The sequence below is a fragment of the Aphelocoma coerulescens genome, chromosome 2 (assembly GCF_041296385.1).
Source record: "Aphelocoma coerulescens isolate FSJ_1873_10779 chromosome 2, UR_Acoe_1.0, whole genome shotgun sequence".
NCBI classification, from domain to species: domain Eukaryota; kingdom Metazoa; phylum Chordata; class Aves; order Passeriformes; family Corvidae; genus Aphelocoma; species Aphelocoma coerulescens.
Window position 1 is genome coordinate 7,545,003 of NC_091015.1, and position 21,303 is coordinate 7,566,305.

The 21,303-nt window shown below is 41.3% G+C and overlaps 1 protein-coding gene across 5 annotated transcripts in view; it reads left to right on the forward strand.

Moving 5' to 3' along the window:
• The window catches only part of DPP6 (dipeptidyl peptidase like 6), a 543,541-nt gene that overhangs the window by 473,783 nt on the left and 48,455 nt on the right, over positions 1-21,303 (forward strand). For all 5 annotated transcript variants that reach the window (XM_069006390.1, XM_069006388.1, XM_069006391.1 and 2 more), the window contains 2 exons: positions 16,093-16,247; positions 17,451-17,548. In XM_069006390.1, coding sequence (XP_068862491.1) covers positions 16,093-16,247; positions 17,451-17,548 — 253 coding nt within the window. The remainder of the gene's footprint in view (positions 1-16,092; positions 16,248-17,450; positions 17,549-21,303) is intronic.

Consider the following 21,303-nt stretch of genomic DNA (forward strand, 5'->3'; position numbering starts at 1 on the left):
TGGAGGTTACATTGCCACCATGTGGTAAAACTATGGAGAGCTGGAGCAGCTCCTCTCTCCATCAGGATTCGAGAGGAGAACTGCAAACAGCCAGAAATCTGCATGATTTGCTGGAAAAAATATAGTATGCAAATGGCATCCTGATTGGAAAGAAGCAATGTGAGATGAAATCCTATTTTGCTTTTGATTAGTGTGTGCCGTCGGTTCTTCGTTGGTGTGTTTGTGGGGGTTTTGACTTGAATTTTAATTCAAAACGCTGTTACATAAAATATTCAGTGGAAAAGTGAGAAGAGTGCAGAAAAGAATAGGAAGAAAAGCTCTCTTTTTAAAATGATGTCATCTATAAGCTTTTTTGAGTACAAAAATCCATCATTCTGTTGTATGACTTCATGAAATCATCTCCAAAGTTTCTGCATTTATTTTGATTTTTTCAAATTCTTCTGATAATCCTGGGATACTTCCCAGTTCTATAACATTTAGAAACATGAGCCTTAGTGTTTCACAAAGTACTTTTTAGAGCACACTATATGGAAATGTAATTTTTTTTTAATGGAAATGCTTCAAGTTCTGCCTACAGCAGGATTTGGGATTCACAAAACTGTGTCAGCTTGCTCTCCCTCCCCCCCCAACTTCATCTGGTAAATCGTCATGGTGTGACAACTGGTTGCTGTAGAAATTATTAGGATTCAAGAGCATGATTTCACAGTCTGAGTCGGATGAGCTTTTCACAATCCCTCTTTTGATCAGATTAGTGCTGACCCCTGAGCTGACCACCAGCCAAGGGGAGCCGGGTAAGCCTCTCCTCCCAAGGCAGGGGTTGCTGGTGGCCTCCCTGGCTTTCCCTTCAGGCCACTCTGTCCTGCTCCACTGCAAGGTCTGTTTCTTGTCCTCAGTGCAGCATGAACCTTTCCCTGATCTATGCCTCACATCCCTTGCACAGGCCTGTTTGGGTTTATAAAGGGCTTGAATCGATGCTAAATACAGTGGTTGCCTCTGTAAGAGCAGCTCCCCTCCTTAGCACCCCCGCACCTGTAGATAAAATGCAAGAAAAAGATTAAATGACCAGCACAGATGACGCTCAGATGTATCTCTTGGTACAAGTCTAATTATGACCTCCACTGAGGCAATTATTCTGTCTTGATCTTAATGTCTTTTTCAAGCATCAATTAATAAAGCTTCACATAATGTCCTGGTAGGACAGGAATTATTACCATCTTTTTAGAAACAGGCAAACTGAGGCACAATTATTGACCTGGTTTTAGATGAGATGAGAGAAATTAGGACACCAAACTGAGGTGAGAGTTTCACCTTAGTCCATAGAAACCAAATAAAGTGCAGAGCACAGTGTGAAAACCCAGATCTGGCTGGTTTTGGCACATCCCTCGGCTCACCTCCAGCACAGACCCCCAGCAGGTGCCCTTAAGTTTTGGTCACAGGATATGAGGGACGCACAGCTGGAGAGATGCATCTGTGAGAGTCACTCTGCAGGAAGGCTGGACCAGTCCCTAGTGATTTCCACAGGAATAAGAAGCTTTCCAACCCACAGGGCACCCTGTGAGCAGAAGGCAAATGTCTGTTGTTAAAGCTGCCCCAGCTCTGTCAGACTGCTCTGCACCCTGAAGGGACTGATGGACTCTTACCTGCCTTTCAAATCCCAGAAAAAAAGGAGCAAATCGCTTCAGCCCTTCCCTTTTTACCCAAATGAATCACAATCATTTGCCTCCTACATTAGTTTTGCTTTTGCTCAAAGTTGAGTCATTGTCTTATATTTGATTTAACAACAATAGCAGGAGAAAAAAAATAGCCATCAGTAGCTACTGCATAAGACTAGATCAAAAGCAGTTCCTTAAAGGAGGCTTTCATGATAGCTAGATTAAAGATTTGAGAAAGTGGTAAGAAATGGAGCTGAAGAAAAAACAGCTCCTAAAAGCAAAGCATTATGTTTTCATGCTATCTTGCTTTTAAAATTGAAGGCAACAGTCTGAAAACAGACATCTAAATAAATCTTACTTGAAGAGAATTATCTGGAGATCATTGTATTTATTGCATTTGTTTTGATTTTCCAGCCTCTGCCTCAGACTGTAGGCATGGACATAAAAGATCCAATAACTCATTTTAAAAATTAAACTTCACTTGATTATTGAACTGACCCATCTTAACCCTTAAATTGTCATGTGTTATTCTGGACTATCACCAGCAGGCTAGAAATGGTGAGAATAGGATAGGAGACAAGAGCTGTGACCCCAGCAGCTGAGGGATTTCAGATGCGATAGCTGAGGCTGTGCTGCCCCTCGGAGGCACAGCACAAAGTTGCATAAGCACATGAGGAGAGAAAGGTTTAATTACGGTGCTTTTAAATGATCTTGGTTTTAGCTCTGCCTCCTCTCCACTCTTCTCCCCGAACACCCTGTGAATTGCCCAAAGGGCTGTATGTCTGAAGGCTCTTGATAAGGGTCTAAAAGCCCTGTGATGTAGCACTCCTTGCCCAGATTATATCGTGTGTGATGATACACTGGATAAATAATTTTCCAGCTAAATGTTGGTATTTTAGAATCCTTTTGTGCCTTTCATCCCTTTTCGCTAATATTTGACATCTGCTATTACTGTGGATATCTCAGCAACTATGGATGAACAGTGGTGGGATGGGAAGGTCAGGAGAAGGTTCAGGGAGTTGATGTGATTATTGTCTGGCTCTGTGGAGCAGGGAATAGGTCTGGGGATTTCCCTGTAAATTTCCCCATTTCAGCAGTGTCAGTGGAGCTGTAAATCTGGCTTGTGAGCACTGCTGATAAACACCAGACCCGTAGCCATGGTGGGAGAAGTTGTTGTGCTGCTTGCATGGCCCCAGTGTCAACACACTGAGACGAAGAAGCAGCTCAATTCTGCCCACTCAGGAACTTGGGGTCCTTTTAAAAACTCTCTCTGGGGGATGACCCAGCTAAAATACTATGCTTTTTGAGAAACAACAACACAAGGCTTCTTACAGGACTCCTCTGGTTTGAGAGTTTGCCTATGAATTTTGGGCATCTGCTTTTGGCCTTGCAAGTGAGAGTAATTTGAACTGGATGCCGACCTGGCAAGTAGTGAACCAGGAACTCTAGATGTGCATCAGGAATGTTTCAGTGCTTTTGTGAGATTTAAAATTATTCAAGACAGGATGATAAACCCCAAAAGGAGAAATGGTAACTTTAATGGAGTTGTTCTGGCCGTGTTAGCAGAGAGCCTGAGGCTCTAGGTGAGAGGTGGGAGTAGCACGACAGAAGTGCAGTCCTAACAACTGAGCTGCCATTTGGAAGGGTTGTGTGCAGGATCTCCCAGTTACTGAGGTCGAAGTTTATCTTCAATGAGCAGATCTCACAGCACAGCACTGCAGAATGGCAGCTGAAGGAAGTTGTAGGAAGAGTGGAGAAGCCAAGAGGTGTGTTTTCCTTCATCCCACTGAGACTTCACAATCCAGCCCTGGCAGAGCTTCTTTCCCTGGGAGAGGAAGAAGACAGCAACATGATGGATCTAGCCACATTGCTTGAAGCACAGGCTTGTCTCTGACTGAGCAAATTGGGGTTAAAACAGCCAACCTTCTGTTCCCTCCCAGAACTGATGTTCACCTGCATGAACTACTTGCTTGGACTTTGTGGAAATTTCAAATGCAAGTCCACTGAGTGCAGTAAATGCCAGATCGCAAGGAATTTGGCTTTGGTTCCAACAAAATGATTTTCTTGGGACATCCAGAGATGATTCCTGACTTGCCCTGTACCATGTTTGACCTGATCTTTTCCTGTAGGAGAAAATACACATTTGAGAGCACAGCTGAGTTATGGTTTAGAGGGGAAACAGCCCTTTGCTTTCAACCCAACAGCTAAATTGTGCCTGAAAATGGAGAGTGACTTCTTCAGTCTGACTTTACTTCTTTCCAAGCTTTTAGTTTAGCTTAGTGGAAAGAGGGTGTACTTTGCTGACCACTTGAAAAAGGAAAGAAAGTATAAAATCATTGCTTGGCTGCACAGTTTTCCTGAGTAAATGTCTATTTTTAGTCTCAAGTAAAGAATGAACTGTGAGTGCATTCACAGAAATTAAAGGAGTGGATTTGGCTCCTTCAAACACATCAGTCCTTATTGGACAAACCTGACAGTTTCATTTCTTTATATCACATTATAAAATAAGAACTGGAATGTTATTAAGTATGTATTACTACTTATACCAGTTATGAATTTGGACTTAAAACCACATTAAACCATCTGTCTGAGTACAAGGGACACAGAAAGGTAATTTACAGGCAATTAATCAGCCAGGTGGTTGTGTTTATAGCAGTATATCATGGTCCCATTTTCAGTTTGGGAACATAAATCTGCAAAACAGAAACCAGATATCCTGCTAGCATTCCTTAAAGAAATGTTCTTCACACTAAAAAAAAAAAAAAAAAATAAAAAATAAATCTGTGTAGTCATGATGTAACCATGCTTTGAGTATTTTCATAACCTGGTGGAATCTTGCTAAGGCTGATGAAGAAGAAACCTGCAGGCTGGAGCACAAAATCTTCAGGGGCTGGAGGGAATGACAGAGAAATATCACTTGGAAGCAGCCTGAAGAGCAAGTCCCAGCCTCCCTCCCTGATGAACCCTCCCACACAGGAGTGTTTGTGCCTGTAGGAGCAGGGCTGAGCACCCACCTTGCACTGCTGCAAGTGTTCAGCCAGTCCAGAGCTGCTGGGCTTTCCAGGAGGAAAGTTACTAAGAAAAGATGAAAGGCAGCCAAGGAAGTCTTGGAAGGAAAGGACAATATACATACTAAAATTGGCACCTCTGAGTGTAACCCACATCCAAATACTCCAGGAATAACCTGAGTTAAAAGGCTGGGTTTTTAGTGATAGGTAATAAATGGCAAAGAGTACAACTCACCACTGCTGGTCCTACTCAGCAAGGACAGTGGTATTTTCTTTGCAATTTCATAACATTTGCCATCTGAACATTTTGAGGCATTTCAAAACCTATGCTTCATAGTCTGGTGGTGGGAAAGTTCTTGCCAGCTTGCTGTGTCCTGTAGCCCAGCTGTGCCTAGTGCTCAGCAGCAAACACCCCACAAAACCAGAGCCAGGGAACAGTGAAATATTGGTCAGCCATGCCCTCAACACAGCAGCGCTGCTAATGTCATGGATAGTAAAAATATACTAGTGGAAAAGGAGCTGCTATAATCAGTGGGTTTATTTTGTTTGGGTTTGTTTTTGGGGTTTTTTTTGTTTGTTTGTTTTAATGTGGGAATTGTCCTCAATACTAAATAGGAAGTTTTTTAAGGGTAGAGCAGGCTATGATGACCTTGGAAATTCAGATTATGCTACGTTAGGTATTGTGATCTGTTGGGTAGATAAAAATGGAGCCATCTCCATCCTGCCAATAAGTGCAACAGATAAAGAGGGGAAAGGAGGGTATTTCTTTCCAAAGCCACCCTTAATCAGCAAAAAACAGCAGACAAAATTATCTTTGGTAGATGGGGATTTGTGCAGTATGGGTTACATTTATTATCTGGCAGGTTATAAGCTGTATTTTAATTTCCGGTATTTGCCCGCTACATCCGAAGGAACAATACGAGCTGGATCCTCTGCATGTCATTTATAAGTCTGTGCATGTCATTTATATGGTAATGGGGGAGTTCCCCCTCATCCCCAGTGATTTCTGCAAAATTCTGCATGCTGGTTCTCAGCATATTTAGCTTTCTCCAGCGTAAATTAAAATGCACATTCATGATCTTTGAACAAAGCGGGCAGGGATAATTGGTAATTTGAGCCTGTTCTGTACAATGCAATTCAAAGTAATAGTTATAATTTGCAGTTAATTAATCAGGGCTTTTTTCCCCTTAAAATTCTTAATTGCCTTTCTATGATATTGATTTTTAATAAGTTTTATTCCTACCAGTTTTAGAGACAATTATACAGGCAATTTCTTCTCACTGTTACTGCATGGCTCTGTGTGTGTTTATATGTATTTCCATATATTTGGGGATATTTTTTCAGAAATTTTTATATGCTGGCTTACGGATAGAGTTTTTGTCGGCTGAAATTAAAAAGTTGAAAATAATAGAATCAATGTACAGCCAAGAGAAACAAGGTACAACAGGGAACAGAAAACTCAAATCAATACAATGAAATTTTTAAGGAATTTAAAATATCTGGAATTCCATTGCCACTATGAACAGTCAGCCTCATCTGGTATTTAATTCACTATCCAATTAAAACTCTCTTTAGAAGACTCTAATTGTTGTAGCTTTAAAGTAAAACCAGCAATCATTAGAGGCACAAACTTTGGAGTCTCCAAGGAAATTAAGATGGTCATAAATTCAAAAATAATAATCTTGGCGAATATAGATGTACGTGGGGGTGGTGCCTGGGATGGCAAATACACCTTGGGCACCGAGCACCCCATGCCTCACCAAGCCCAGCCCCATCCAACCTGACCTTGAATGACCAGGGATGGGTCATCCACCACCTCTCTGGGCAACCTGTGCCAGTGTTTCACCACCCTCATTGTAAAAACCTTCTTTCATATATCTAATCTACCCTCCTTCAGTTTAAAACCGTCACCCTTTGTCCTGTCACAACAGGCTTTCTAAAAAGCTTGTCCCCATCTTTCTTAAAGGCTTCCTCCAAGTACTGAGAGGCTGCAAAAAATTCTGCCTGGAGCCTTCTCTTCTCCAGGCTGAACAACCCCAGCTCTCAGACTCCACAGCAGAGGTGCTCCAGCCCTCTGATCCTCTTCCCGGCCTCCTCTGGATCTACTGGAATTTCCCCACTGGGCATTCTGCCCACCAAACCCACTGGGGTTTATTTCCTATCTCACTTATGGGAGTTTCTAGGCTGTCACTGACAGCTGGAGTTGCACAGACCTGGTTGGTGCCCCTGCCCCAGGGGCACAACTTTCCCTTTACTTTTGTCAGTAGATTTAGGGTTACTGCACACGAGTGGGTCTACAGCTCAAAAATATTGATAAAAGAAAATATTTCCTGGTAGCAGGGATAAAAGAGATTTTGATGGGTGGACATTAGCCTGCAGGGATGTTTGTCTTTTCTTTTTGCTTACCTGAGTCCAGAGTGGAGGACCTTCAAGACACACACCCAGGAAGAACAGAATTCTGCTCAACATGCAAGTGCCACAACTCTGATAAACACAGTCAAACCCCACTGATCCATCAGTGGCATAATCTGATTACATACCATTACCTTCATTAATAATAAATGTTCCTGGTTTTTTATAAGAACATTTTTTCTGAAATATTGCTGCAAGCTAATTTGAATTCTGTTTTTATCCAGCTCTCTTTCTTTTATTATTCCTTGGTGACTCTATTGATCTCAGTAGTTCCTCTGATTATTCAGTCCTGTAAAATCAGATTCATCCTCTGAGTCATTATTGATCTAAATCTCTCAGTTAGCCAGGTCCTGAGTCACTGTTCAAGTTGAAACCTCTGGGAATATTGCCATAACAGGGCAATATATACCCTGAGTGGTTTTTTAATGGTTGTTCAATGACTTCAGCAGTTTAAACCCAGTAAGGAATTAGGAGCTAAACCAAATTCAGTCAGTGTGCTCCAGTTCCCATTTCATGAAGCAGGGCTGTATTTTGCAATATTAACTGACATTTATTAGCACTCAGACTAGGTGACTAGCAGGTGCTGCTCAGGGTGAATAAATCATGCAAGTAATTCACATGAAAGACAGCTTGTGCAAGTGCTGATAAAAATCCATGGGGTTGAAGAACCAAGTTCTTTAATAGCAATGTCAGGCTGTTCAGTCTTCTTATCTCTCATATTTCTTTATGAAATGTTAAAAGAGATTGCTTTTGGGCACTTGTGTTCTTGAACTATTGCAATCATCTAATGAATTTTTGATTCAGAGGGTTTTGTGATCACTAACTTTCTTGATATATCTGTAGCTATTGAAATGGATCCCCTGTGTCAAGGCTGGCTGTCCATCTTCCTCCTATCATAAACCCCACAGATTCGTTAAGAAGAACCTGTAACTTTTAATTTAAAGGAAAGGTGAAGTCGAAGCTACTTGAGCAGGTTTGAATAGAGTAATATTCAGCGTATAATGAAAGCCTTGGTTTGTCTCACTGCATTGCACAGATAAGCAAATTGCATTCCCAGCCATAGCAACCTTTTCAGTGGCACCAGAGGGGTAAAGAGCCCTACTTCACCTGGGCCATGTGAATTCTCTCTGGTCTGGGTCCTTGGCAACTGAGAAGGTATGGCTGGACCTTGCAGAGAGCGTTTACCCACGTCAGTGATCTACACTGCAAATTGCTCAGAGGATTTCTGCCAGGAAATGTTTCTACAGATTTAGTGCCTTCAGCTAACAGGCTTTCATGAAGACCTGACAGCAGGCTGTGGGTTTAAGTTTGTGCCAGGTGATGGAAAAACACGTTGTTATTATACATTAGTGGCAGACAGCAGTTTGCCACTGCGGATGGGCTTCCTAGATATATTTGCTCTGTGGAGTGAGTGCTGGAAACAGGAGTAGCTGAGGGTAGGATCTCTAATATTTCTATTTTGATATTCAGCCCCCATTTTCATTATTACACATGGACACGCTGACAGATCACAGACCTGCCGGTGTCTGCATGTCAGTCTTGTCATCATGGTCCAAAGGTGGTTACTGACACTGAGACTGACTCACACAACCAAAGGACACCTACTAATTGTTAGGAGCTGTTGTGAGCATTAATCATTAATGCTTTTGAAAACTAAGGATTCCTAAGGATGGGGTACAGGTGACAAAAACCCAGAAGCACAGAGAAAGAAGCTTCTAAAAAGAGGAGAGGGAGGATGTGGAGGCAACTCAACATTTTTCTGGTGTGTTTTTTTGGAAAGAGAACAGCTTTTATTGCAAATCAGGCCCCAAAAGACTGATGTGCCAACAGGATGGTATTGCTTTGTGTATGACACGTGGTAGCCCTGCCTGTCTGCTGTGATTGCTCTGGAGAGGTGCCAAACCTCGTGGGGAGTTGCTCATTGCTCCTGCTGGATACCCAGGGTCCATGTGAAACCTGAGGGACAGCTCCTCTCCATGGCTTTTTGCACCTCAAGTGAGATTTTCAGAGCTGAGTGCACTCAGTGTGTCACAATGTGAAGGTGGCCTGGAGGAGACACTGAGCATTTTCAAATCATTGAATTCTTCCCTTATTTGTAAGAATACATCTCAGATGACATCTCACACTTGTATCTGTTTTGTTTGATGGTTGATTGGGTTTTTTTTCCAACAAATCTATTTGTATGATTGAGGGAGATTTTAAATATTCATGATTTCTTGGTTATTACAGTCTGAGCTTGGCCTCCTGTGTGTGTTCTGTAGGGTCTGTAGAGGTGTACCTGAGGATAGGATCAGGCTGGTGTTCAATAAAACCAGCTTTTGAAGCCCCCAAGCACTCAAACAGTAAAGAAGGTCTGGCAGCTGCATGCCAATAACCTTATAAACAACACCCGTATTGCCCTGACTCATATGGCAAATATAGGATCCTTTAGTGTTGGAAACACAACAAATTAGAAGAATCAATGAATCAGGGGAAAAAAAAAGCAAAACAAATAAAACACAAACATTAAATCAACAATTTCTAAATGGGGTGAAATTGGTAGCCTCAGAAAGTCTCTTTTGTCTGTCAGGAGCTTGTCCCGTGTTAACATGATCTCATCCTGCTTCTTGGGGATTGGTGTCCTAAAGACTGTCCTAGAGCAGCACTGGTGGATATTTCTGGTAGTTGGGACTATGATGAGGAGTCCAGGCTGGAGTGGTCAGGATTTGGCCAGGCTAGCTGGCAGAGTTGCCTCTGATGTGTACGCTCTGGCTTTTCTGGACACTGTTTGCTCTTCATTCCCATGTGTTCCCTCAGGGATCCTGGCCAGGTATTAGCAAGCATCCCACAGTGACTTGTCTGCTGCTGGAGCACTGCAGCTTGTGGTGCTGTCACCCAGAGCCACCTCCATCTCACAGAAGGGAAGGTGGACCACAGCCCATTTGTGTCCAGGTTTGGTGGGGTTTGCCTGTTTGCCAAGCCTGGGCTTGGCTCAGGCCACGCAGCAGCTCTGGGGCCCAGGTTAGAGATGTGGAGGTAAGACATGACCTTGCTGACCACACAGAACACATGAAGGGTGGTTGTCCCCAGTGCCCAGCACGAACCCCCTGGCTGAGATGAGCTTCTCTCCCAGCCCTCAGCATCTGGCAATGGGGAGGCAAAAGCACTGGCCAAACCCTTGCCTGCTGTCTCAACACGCAGGAGCAAGGGGCTGCCAGATGGCCTGAGCAGAAAACAGAGTGTGGTCCAGCAATTAAACCAGATGACTAAGAGGAACTAATGATACTTGCATCCCACAGCCTCCCTGTGCTTGAGGAGATGCAGAACTCCTGGCTGGGCTCCTTTCCCATGGATGAGGGGCTGCCACCTTCTCATGGCTGCCGAACACATGGGAGCTGCTCGCCCTCCACAATGAGATTTGGGATCAAGGATCTGGTGTTTATAAAGTGCTCTCTAAAGCAGGTCCTCAAGAATGCCACAAAAGCAAGTAATAGTCTATTCTTCCTAAGCTTGTTGCCTGTCAGTGGCAGAGGAGACTGTGTTCCAAGCAGGAATAAAGGGCCACAGGGATGAGCATTGCAGCTTGTTTTTCTTAAGGATCTCTGGGAGCACTGCAGCTCATTTTTCTTAGGGATCTCTTGGAAAATAGCAGCTTGAGAAGGGTTGTTGTTTGCATCCAGATTCACAGAATATTCTGAGCTGGAAGGGACCCACAAGGATCATCAAGTTAAACTCTTCATGGCCTAAATGGCCTGTACAGAGATCAAACCCACACCCTTGGTGTTATCAGCACCATGCTCTGGCTAGCTGAGCTAATCTCAGGGTCAGGAACTGTTTAATTGGGCTGAACCCCTAGTTTGCCCTCAGCCACATAAATTTTTATATTTTCTACAAAAGGTTGTTGAATTGTTCAGTGGACCTGCAAAATTGCATTTTTTTTCCACCTGATTCAATTAAACAACTGTGAAAGAGGATTAATTGCTCTGAAATCAATAGTTCTGCAGGGCTGTTGCTGACATCAGCACAAAATAATGTCAACACAGGAAAATGTAGATTGGATATGGTAATCTAAAACAGTTTTATACTATTTGCATACACATAACTACTTTTTACACTCATTTTATACCTATTACAATGATTTAATGGAAGTCAGTGAAGGCCTACACTACAGCAATTGAGAGAAAAATTTGATTGTATAGAATAAAGGTCATTTTCCACAGCCATCCCTGAAACACGTTTGTAAAGGCCAATGGGAACAATGAGTTTTCTTTAACTGGCTAAAAATACTTGCTTTCACACTGTACAATAGTAATCGATTTGGACATGTGGTTGGTGCTTTGAGATGATGTAGTAATTGATTTTAAAACAGATGGCAGCTGTCAAATAAGCATTTGTATTTATTTGATGTTTCTATGAGAACCCTTGGGGTTTCACTATCTCAGTAGTCTTTGTTTTCTCCTTTCCTAGACCCTCTTGCTGTTCTCTGATCTCTCTTCCTCTCATGTTCTTTTGATGCGTCCTACTGACAATTTCTTTTGAGCTTTCTTTCCCAAAGTAAGCCATTCCCTTTATGTCAGGCTTTAATTTCATTTTGCTTAAAATTCCTTTTTATTAACAGTTTTAATAAAACAGCAAAGTATCTTCAGTACACCAAACACTTCATGATCTGAGCATCAGCTACAATACATCACACAAACAGAACCATTGGCTACAGTCCCCAGAACAGCTGTGCTTTACCACAGCAATAAATAATACTGGTCCTGAAAGCTTTGGAATCTTAAACTGCTAATGCCTTCTAATTATTTTTCTAATTTTTTTTTGAGTGATCCAAAAGAGTTGCAATGGTACCTGTCAGACTGTCAGAGGACTTGTCTGTCCAAGCATCTTTGTCCTCTTGTTCAAGTCTCTGTTTCTGTTAACTCACACTAGAAAATTACAAGTTATTTGTGTCTTCTAATAAGAAGGCCCAGGAAAAATATTTTTCTTCACTTGCAAATTATTTCTTTTTCTCAGTTTTTTTCTCCTGATACCATCTTTTTCCTTTTTTTGTCAACTTCAAAAATTGGAAGAAATCTCTAAGCTACCAATGGATTTCTCAGTCAGTCACTGGTGAAGGTTCCATCTTTTCCAAAGAGCAGGCCAGAACTTTGCCATTTTCAGCAGAAAGTTAAAATTCACAAATATCACTCAGGATGGACAAAGGCTGCAGAACTAGTTGGATTTTTAGAAAAGCATGAGGAAATGCCCATGGCCATGGCATTTACATGTGCTTATTAGCAAAGAGAAACTCTAACAGTCTAGAGCTCTGTGCAAGGTTGGGAAGTGGATTTGTCATGGAAATGTCTTTAGAAATGCTCCAATGGCAGGTTATGGTTCAGGACATTAAAACCATCCCTGTGGATTTCCAAATGTGGTGCATACAACAGTTTTTTTCCAGAACCTTCTGGTTGCCACTGAGGTTGCACAAGATAAAGGCCTGGTGCTTTTCCCTGCATTGAGTCTATCAGGGAAGCCAGAGGTCTGAATGCACTTCACTGGGACTATTCAGTGCTTAGATAAGGACATGATAATTAAAATGTTTGAGTTCTATGGCTAAAGGTGCTATACAAGTATTAAAAAGAATAGCCAAATCCACTAGTGAAGATTTTACCGGATTGGGGTGGATATTGTCCATGGAGGAATGAGCCAGAGGGCTTTTGGAGTCTCTTCGAGGCCCATTTCCTATGATTCCTTGAGAAGTTTGTTACCTCAGGTAAGATACAAGTCTCCCATTTCACTGCTCTTGCAAGTACTGCTGGAATTAAATTGCAGTTTGAAACAAGCAGGTGGCTGCTTATCTTTGTACACATGCTGGGCTAGTTTTTGGTGACACACCTACTAGAAATGTCCACCCAAGTTCTGATCCACTGTTCAGTCTTTCCAGGGATTATCCACATTGTATCATAGCTAAATGCTGCATCCAAGCTCAGATTCACCACAATTTGTTACTTGGCAGCTGAGAACCGAAGCAGGGGACTTCTCATTCTTCACTCTGATGGTGAGCAGGAAAGCATCTATCAGGAAACACATCCTTCAGAAGAGATGGCATTCCCACTTTGGGCAGCCTGGTTCGCTCTGGATGCTGCTCAGGTCTTGATTCCAAAGACAGCCACCCATGTAATGCACTAATGCACCAACCTTGAATTCAGCTCAGGGAACATTCCTCTCCTCACACCTCTGTTACTGCCTCCAGTTTCTCCTCCAGTGATACTGAAGTCTCTAAAATGGATATACACCCTGTTGTCACTGAGTATACTCTGACCTAGGACTTCAAATGCTCCTACTGAGGATCTGTTAATTTAGAAAAGTCTTTGTTTCACACAGCTTTGAAATGATCATTCAGTTGGGCCTTATTCAGCTAGAAGAAGGATTAAAATACACATCCTGTAATACTCCCTGAGCACAAACCCATCACTGGCTAACACATGTCCCCACTGCGGAGTCACCACTCATGAGCAGGGTCATCCAGCTGTTTTCAGAGTGGCTCATTACTGAATGTGCTGACATGGAATAAGCACTGACTTGCCTCAGACCCTGTGCTTGAACCCAGCCAGCAGGTCTGAACAGCCTTTTTAACTAAGGGAACTGCACACTTTATTCTCACTATTTTTCAGGTTTGCATGCCCTGTTGGGGCTGGCAGGAAAAACTGTAGAGAAAGAAGGAGCACAGAGCCACCAGGATCTGACTGTGAGGAGTCTCAGCAGCTCACTCACAGCATCCTGACATCATGTCTCTGCAAGCTCTGGGGAAGAGAGCAAAAGTTTTTTGATGAGTTACCACTTTATGCTTTTAGTCAGGAGGTCATGGTCTATATACATAGGGGGGCTTTGGTGTTTAAGGAGAGCCTGGTTTTTCATACACATGAGGCAGAATCTGAACTGACTTTAGAAAGACCCAGCAATATTGAATGCAACTGATTTTCAGAGCATGTGCTAAATGCAAACACATAAGGAATAAACTGTCTCCAAGAACAAATTGTCTGCAAATCATTTTTTCTTTCAGCTGAAAGGACTTTCTGGTACTAATCCATTCTATATTCCATAAGAATATTCTTTGGTTTGCTAAAACTAACTGATCTCTCTAACAACAGCAAGGTCCTGGCTTTGTTTCAAGGCAAAGGTTCACTCAATTAAATCTCATTAGCAGAGGACCACAAAACCTGCACTAAAACCTTTCTGGATGTATGACCTTCAGCAGAACTGCTTCATTAAGTCTGAGATCCTGGAGAAAATGTTTGCTGAATAAAGTCATTCCTAATTAATGTTAAAATGTCAAGGATTCATCTGCCATCCATCTTTACTCCTTTTTCTTTATGCTCTTCATTATCTCTTTAATGGGCAACCAATATAAAAGTCAAAAGCAACATCTCTTAAATGTACATATAACAGGTGGGACAGTGCAGCAGAGCAAATTTGCCAGATGTGCTTTCCCATGAAACATTTCTAACTTCCCAAATATCTTTCCAAAACCTCACTTGCATGCTGCCATTAAACATTGATTAATTAATTTGTTATTTATGAAAACCATAAGTACTGAGGATTAATTTTCCCTTGCACCCTCTCTGATAGTACCTTGAGTTTTATTCCAAGCCATATGCAAGTCTTGATTAACAAAGTGTTTACTTGCCCTGTGATGAATATAATTGTCTATTCTCCAAGGATTGCTCATCCAATTTTTTTTTTTTTTTAATTAAACCTTCTCTGGTGAGTTTCTGCTCATCAGACCAGAGGGACATCCTAGTTGGACTGGGGGAGTCATCAGAGGGTGGTGTAAAACCTGGTGGGTCTGAACTCAAAAAATCCTCATCTGGTTTTCCAATGACCGGTGATGGCAGCAGATATTGGAGCTGCTTGGACCTGTGCAGCAGGACTTCATGGTGAACATTCTGCAGCCTCTTTAATTTTTATTCTCACATTAAAGTAATGGGACCCATCTTCCTGCCCATCAATCTGTACAGCATATGCAAGCCCTTCTGGTGGTTTAAATAGGAATGACTCACACGATATTAAGCCTCTTAATGAAAATGGATTACGTTATTGTCTTTCACAAAATGGGAGGTTTAAAAAGCCAAGTTAATGTCTTCCAAATGTCAGTAACTGGAGATACTTTGGACCAAGAGTCAATTTTATAGCTTTTCTACAAATCTGTAAGATGAGTTCATCTTTACAATGAAGGATATTAGATGATATGGAAAGTATTAGAAATTAGAAGTTACTTGAATTTGAATTTAATGAGAACTAGTATTAAAAGTAATGTCACATGATGGCAATATTGTTTTCTCCTTACATACCTGAACTCTGACATGTTTGCATTGACATCTTTCTAAGTACCTTTTCAATGGCAACTATATTATTGAAATCTCAAAAATCCCAAAAGTCAGTGGTATAAAGGATCAGGCTCTAACCTGGCTACTTATGGCAAATTGCCTTGCAAAAGCAATTTAAAATACAAAATAGGGATAAAAGTCAAGGTGGTATCCAAGGCATAGACTCTAAGGCCTGGTATCTTGTTCTGAAGTTCCAGCCTTTCATAAGTTACAGGAAATTGCTATATTTGTTTATTCCCAACTGGCAACAGAATTTAGGAATATTTAAATTGTTGCTGAAGCTCTTGCATAAGCACTGTTTGAATTGATTGGTATGTGTCTAGTCGGATGTTGTGAACTCTAATCATGTGCAGGACACACGGCAGGAGCAGCAGGGCCTTGTGTGCTGTCATGAATGTGCTTACTAATATGAATAATTTGATGTTTCTTCAGCAAAGGTAATTAAGTCTAATAACCTATAAATACAGAGTAATTGTTATCAATTGTGTTCATTTGTGTATGTGGCATAATTTGATGAGTATTTTTGATTGATATTCCTGTGGCATCCTCCCTTGTGCTGTGATTAGACTGGGATTTTCATATCTGCTCTGTTTCATTTATTGCTAAATAGTAATTTACCTCTAACAGCCCTTTTTTTTTTCTGTCCTCTCTCTCTTTTTTTTCTTTTTTAATTAGAGGAGATCTTGAAGACTCACATTGCTCATTGGTGGTCTCCTGATGGCACCAGGTTGGCATATGCAACAATTAATGCCTCCAGAGTCCCCACCATGGAGATCCCGATATATACAGGCATCATTTACCCTACTGTTAAAACATATCATTATCCAAAGGTAAGGGGAAATAAAACAGTCAGTCCTGCTGTTCTATTGAAATAAAGAATTGTTTCTTTCCAGTCGACTCAGACAGGAGACTAATAATGCATGCTCACAGGCAATGAAAATAAACACATCCAGGGGAAGATCAGCTGTTCCCCCGTGAGGGTGGTCTCCATTACTCTTTAGCTGCATTTGTAAAATTGCAGTTTTCTGGTTCTATGAGAATTATTAATTCTATGTACAATGAAAATAAAATTTAAAAATCCTTGCTTTTTATGCACACAAAAGCAATTTTGCTTCCACGCTGGAATGGATGGAAGTTGGATGGTGTCTGAGAGTTTGTCTCCAGGATGGGATTGTTGGTGTCTGTGGGTTTGGAATTTCTATATTTCAATATTTGGATATGTTTACATTTAGATATATTTCTATATTTAGTTTTTATATTGATAGATAGATACACACATACATACATATATTCTTTATTTAGATATATTTTCTTCTGTATAGAAGGAAAGTAGTATTTGGGCTTCCTTAGAGTATCCAGGATGGCCTTATGTCAGTGGAGTCATTGGTTTTAGAGATTTGCTGTGCCTGAAAGACAGAAAAGACTTAAGAGCCAATCTCCCCTTGACTGCAGAGACCTGCAGCGGGTGCACAGCACTGACACAGCTCTCCACCAGCACAGACTCACTGCTGCTGTTATTGCTGTAATTTCCTGCTCTAAAGCAGTACAGGAGTGTCTGCTGCAGTCATCCCTTCTGGGTTTCTTGCTTTAAGCACTGATTGCCAAAGACCTCACATGCTGGTCCAAATTGAACCATAATTCAACAGGAGAGATACCCAGATATATGCAGGTTTTTTGGAAATCACAATGGCTCAGCCCTTTCCCTACAGTACAAACTGAATCAGTATTTTACTATATCAACCATCATCCTGTTAGAGAACCTTTTGTCAAAAGGTCCAGGAAATAGCAAAATAGTAGAATTTTTTGCTAAGGGTACAAGAGTCCTGAGTAAAATTGCCCCTTGTCTATGCATACCAACCTCTCCACAGCTCTGTGCCACATCCCCAGATTTGCAGTCTCCCTGTGAAAGACCACAGCAGTGCAGTCCATATCCCCTTCAATGGGAATGCTTTTTATAATCCATGGGGATGTAATAATTCAAAACCATTCTGTGTTGTATATGGTATGGTAATTTATAACTTTTTAAAATCTAGGTTGGAATGGAAAATCCAACTATTTCTTTGCATGTGATTGGTCTGAATGGACCCACTCATGACCTGGAAATGACTCCCCCAGATGATCAGAGAATGAGGTAGGTGCTTTCTCACCCTGGGATACTGGCCCCAGTTCCCCTGGGGTTTTAGATCAGAGTCTGACTTTTTTCAAGATCATTTTACAGTTTTTTAACACCAGACCTTTCTCTGCTGCTATCAAAAAGTTTAATTTTGTGTAAATCTGCCTAATTTTTTTTTCAAATTATTTGTCTTTTTATCTGTATTTTATAGAACATTTTATTAAAACAGGTTTACAGTTAATAACTGTAAAATAACCTAAACCCATTTATGCAAAAGATGATGTATGACCTGTGGCCAAACAAAATGGGCATTTGCCTTTCAAAAGTACAACTTCAGACCCGTGTACAGCAGGTGGGAATTCAGGGTCACAGTATTCCCATCATGGTATCAGATTGGTGGCACCTGGAAAACATAATTTCTCTTTTGGTAGCATTCTCTTCAAACAGAGAGATTCAGAAAGGTTTTAATTACAGCAATAACTTCTGACTTCAGGATCCAAGTGTTGCTAATAAATTTGTTCTATGTGGTTATGGGTGGCTGTAATTTATTTGGTTGCAATCAATATTGCAAAATGATGCAAAATACATCATAATTAATTAGCTCCTGTATATTTAATCAAAACCATTGCCATCTCTAGGGATGATAGAAGTGGTGCTGTCAGAGCAATAGGGGTGCACTTTCATTATGTGTATGTTTTCTGAAATGGGAGGATCAGTGTGATAAAATTTCGTTGAAATAGGCAAGAGGGATGTACTACACATTCAGTTACAGAAGGGAGCTTCAAGAAAGCAGGGGAAGCTGGTGATAAGGATCTTCCAGCAGACACATCCTATCTGAAGCATTTCAATGTGCTCAGTGCAGATGATATATGGACAGAGTGGCATTTCGTGTTCTTTTTATCTGGAGCAAAGTGATTTAGTACAATTAATAAAGCTGATGATAAAGTGAAGATATACCATGGCCTTTTTTCCTTCAAAATTGAAAGAAGACAGAAATTTTCCACAGAAATTGGATATTTTTCAGTTAAAACAAAAACAAAAAAAATGAAAACCAGAAAACCAAAAAAAAACCAAAAACAAACAAACAAAGCAAAGATGATGATGGGAAAACATATTTGGGGGTGAAATGTACAATATCGATCACTTGTAGCTTTTAAATATCTTTCATTCTGAACATTTTTGTCAAGTATTTTCCAATGCCATGCTTTTCTGTAAAAATAAAGAAAGTGAAAGGAAGGGGTTGAAACTGAAACTGAAGGTGGGGGAAAGTAGTAGTATAACATTTAATGTCTGAAAGGCATTTTTTGTTTTGGTGAAAACCACTGGACCTCAAGAGTTTCATCAGCAGATGGTCAGAACTGGATCATGATGCAGCTTATTTCTTATATTTGCATCTCTGGTGACAAATTGAGGAATGATGTTATCTCCCTGGAGTGCAAAAACCATCCCTGGCCCTTGCATGGGCCAGAAGCAGACAAATAATGGAAAAAACTCAGACAACTCCAGTCTGGATCTGAGACAGGGGTTGTCTGTGCCCCAGGGACCAAGGGCTGGAATGCTGCCTGTCCCTTGGCCTTTAATAAATCACTGCCTGTTCTTTGTGGTGTTTGTGGCTTTGTTCCCATGGTCATACTGTAGGTATTCATATTGTAGAGTTGTTGGGGATTCCTGCCTCCAGGAAGCAGCCACGGACAGCTGGGGCATGGACTGGGGTGCTGCACAATAACCAGTCTCAGATGATTGCAAACCAAACCAACAATGTCTTTACTGGGATGGCAAAATCCATTGCAAACTCAGGATGGCTCCAGCCTCCCTGACAGGGCTCAGACAAGGTGTCCTTTCCCTTTTGCTCTGATGTGGATGTCTATAAATGCAGCAGCTGAGTATCTGCGGGTACAGATTTCGTTCTATGGAAGAAACAGGTTCTCCCTTAAATCAGCTCCATATAAAAAGGGACAGGTCAGGCAGAGAGGGCTTGGGAAATGCACTGACTTCCTGTGTTCTCACCACTGGCTGCTTAACCAGTGCAGCAAATGTTTAAAATCAGCTGAGATGAATCACACCTTCTTGTCTCATTTTCCTGTGCAAAATGGGAACCATAAAGCTTGGTTGTCCTATAGAAGAGATGTGAAGGGAAGTAAATGAAACTAAAGACTCCACACTACTCAGAAACTGGAATAATGAATATGTGCAGTTATCTGTGGGCTGGGTTATCCATAGTCTTGATGGCTGGGAGAGGCTTCAGAGAGAAATTGAGACTCCATGCCCTTCTCTGGGGTTGTAGGGAACACCTTGATACACCTAAAATAATAAAGTTCCTGATAAAGAACTGTGGCTCCTGTGTTCAAACAGTGAGAGGGATGTAAAAATGAATATATGTCCTTGAAACTTTAAATTGGATTTATGGAAAAAATGCTCCAAGCCACAATAAGTACTAAAATCAAGTTCTTTTTCTGGGGAGACTGAATCTGCTCAGTTCATTTTGGAGAGAAAGAAGATACAGTTATACAGTTTAATTTTGCTGTGTTGTTTTTTTCCTCTTAGGGCCTATGCTGTTGCTGATAAAGAGTAAAATTACAATTTTGTTTCAGGCTCCAAATTTTCAGACTGCTGTTGTCTCACCTGGGCATATCCTTCCCCCCAGTGCAGTAGATGTAAGCATTGAGACCTTTTGTTCCTTTTTCCCCCAGCCAATTTCAGGCACTAAATACTACTGAAAAGCACAAAATCAATTTCCAACTTGTTCTTTTTCTAGACAAAAATATTTGTGCTTTTGCCCTTTCTCTTCAGTATATGCAGCAGCTCTTGCCAGAACATGAAGGACTCTCCAGTGACACAGCACGTTATTTCCAATGAGAGCAACAATTCCTTATACATATTTTATAGCAAACAAATGAACTAATAAATTTTTTATAGACTGTATGCTGTAAAAAGTCGTATTATGCTTTAAGGATGTCTTGGCCCACATAGCCCAGCAGTAAATCATAACATCCCCAGCTTTGACAGTTCAGCCAGAGTTGTGCCATACAAATGAAGTGGTGGAGCCCTGAATTGCTGCAGAGGTGGATGTCTGGCAGCACCATGCCCTGGCTCTAATAAGGCAACCATCAGTGAATTTATTCCTGCATTTTCCAGCCCAGCTTAAGTGGTTGCACTCCTCACTATTGTACAGGACTTTTCCTGGAGGTACTGATTACAGGACTGTGCCACCCACACCCACGATTTACTCCAAGCATCATCACAACCTGAATATGTCCAGCAATAAGATGGTGCAGGGAGTGTGGGAGGGTGGTTTTGCTCATGCAAACTATCTCTGCTGATGTCTTTATGGCAACCAACTGCATCTGCTTTACAGAAACCCTGTGTCACTCCAAATTCTGTCCTTCTTACTATTTGTCTTTTAATGCAACACTCCTGGATACTTTGGTGTGTAGTTGGAATACTCAGAGGCCATCAACTTTTTGTAAGCATAAAGAACCCAACCATTGATAGTGATGGGTCTGAGTCAGCTCAGGTTAGTGTGCTCAGAATGAACGTGGGTTGCAATTTCTTTTCCACCGGTGCATAAATTTGTAGCTCTGGGCAGTTCAATCCTTCTCAGAAGACAGAATAGCTTGAAAGACTCTTTATCTCTGTATTCGTCTCTTCTTTGAAAATAACTTCCAGAAGTGGCAGATAAAACACCTGCACAGCCCTAAAAATGTCATTTTTAGGGGTTGAAATCCATACATAAAGCAGCCTAGAGACATCAGGACACGATGTTCTTTAAAACC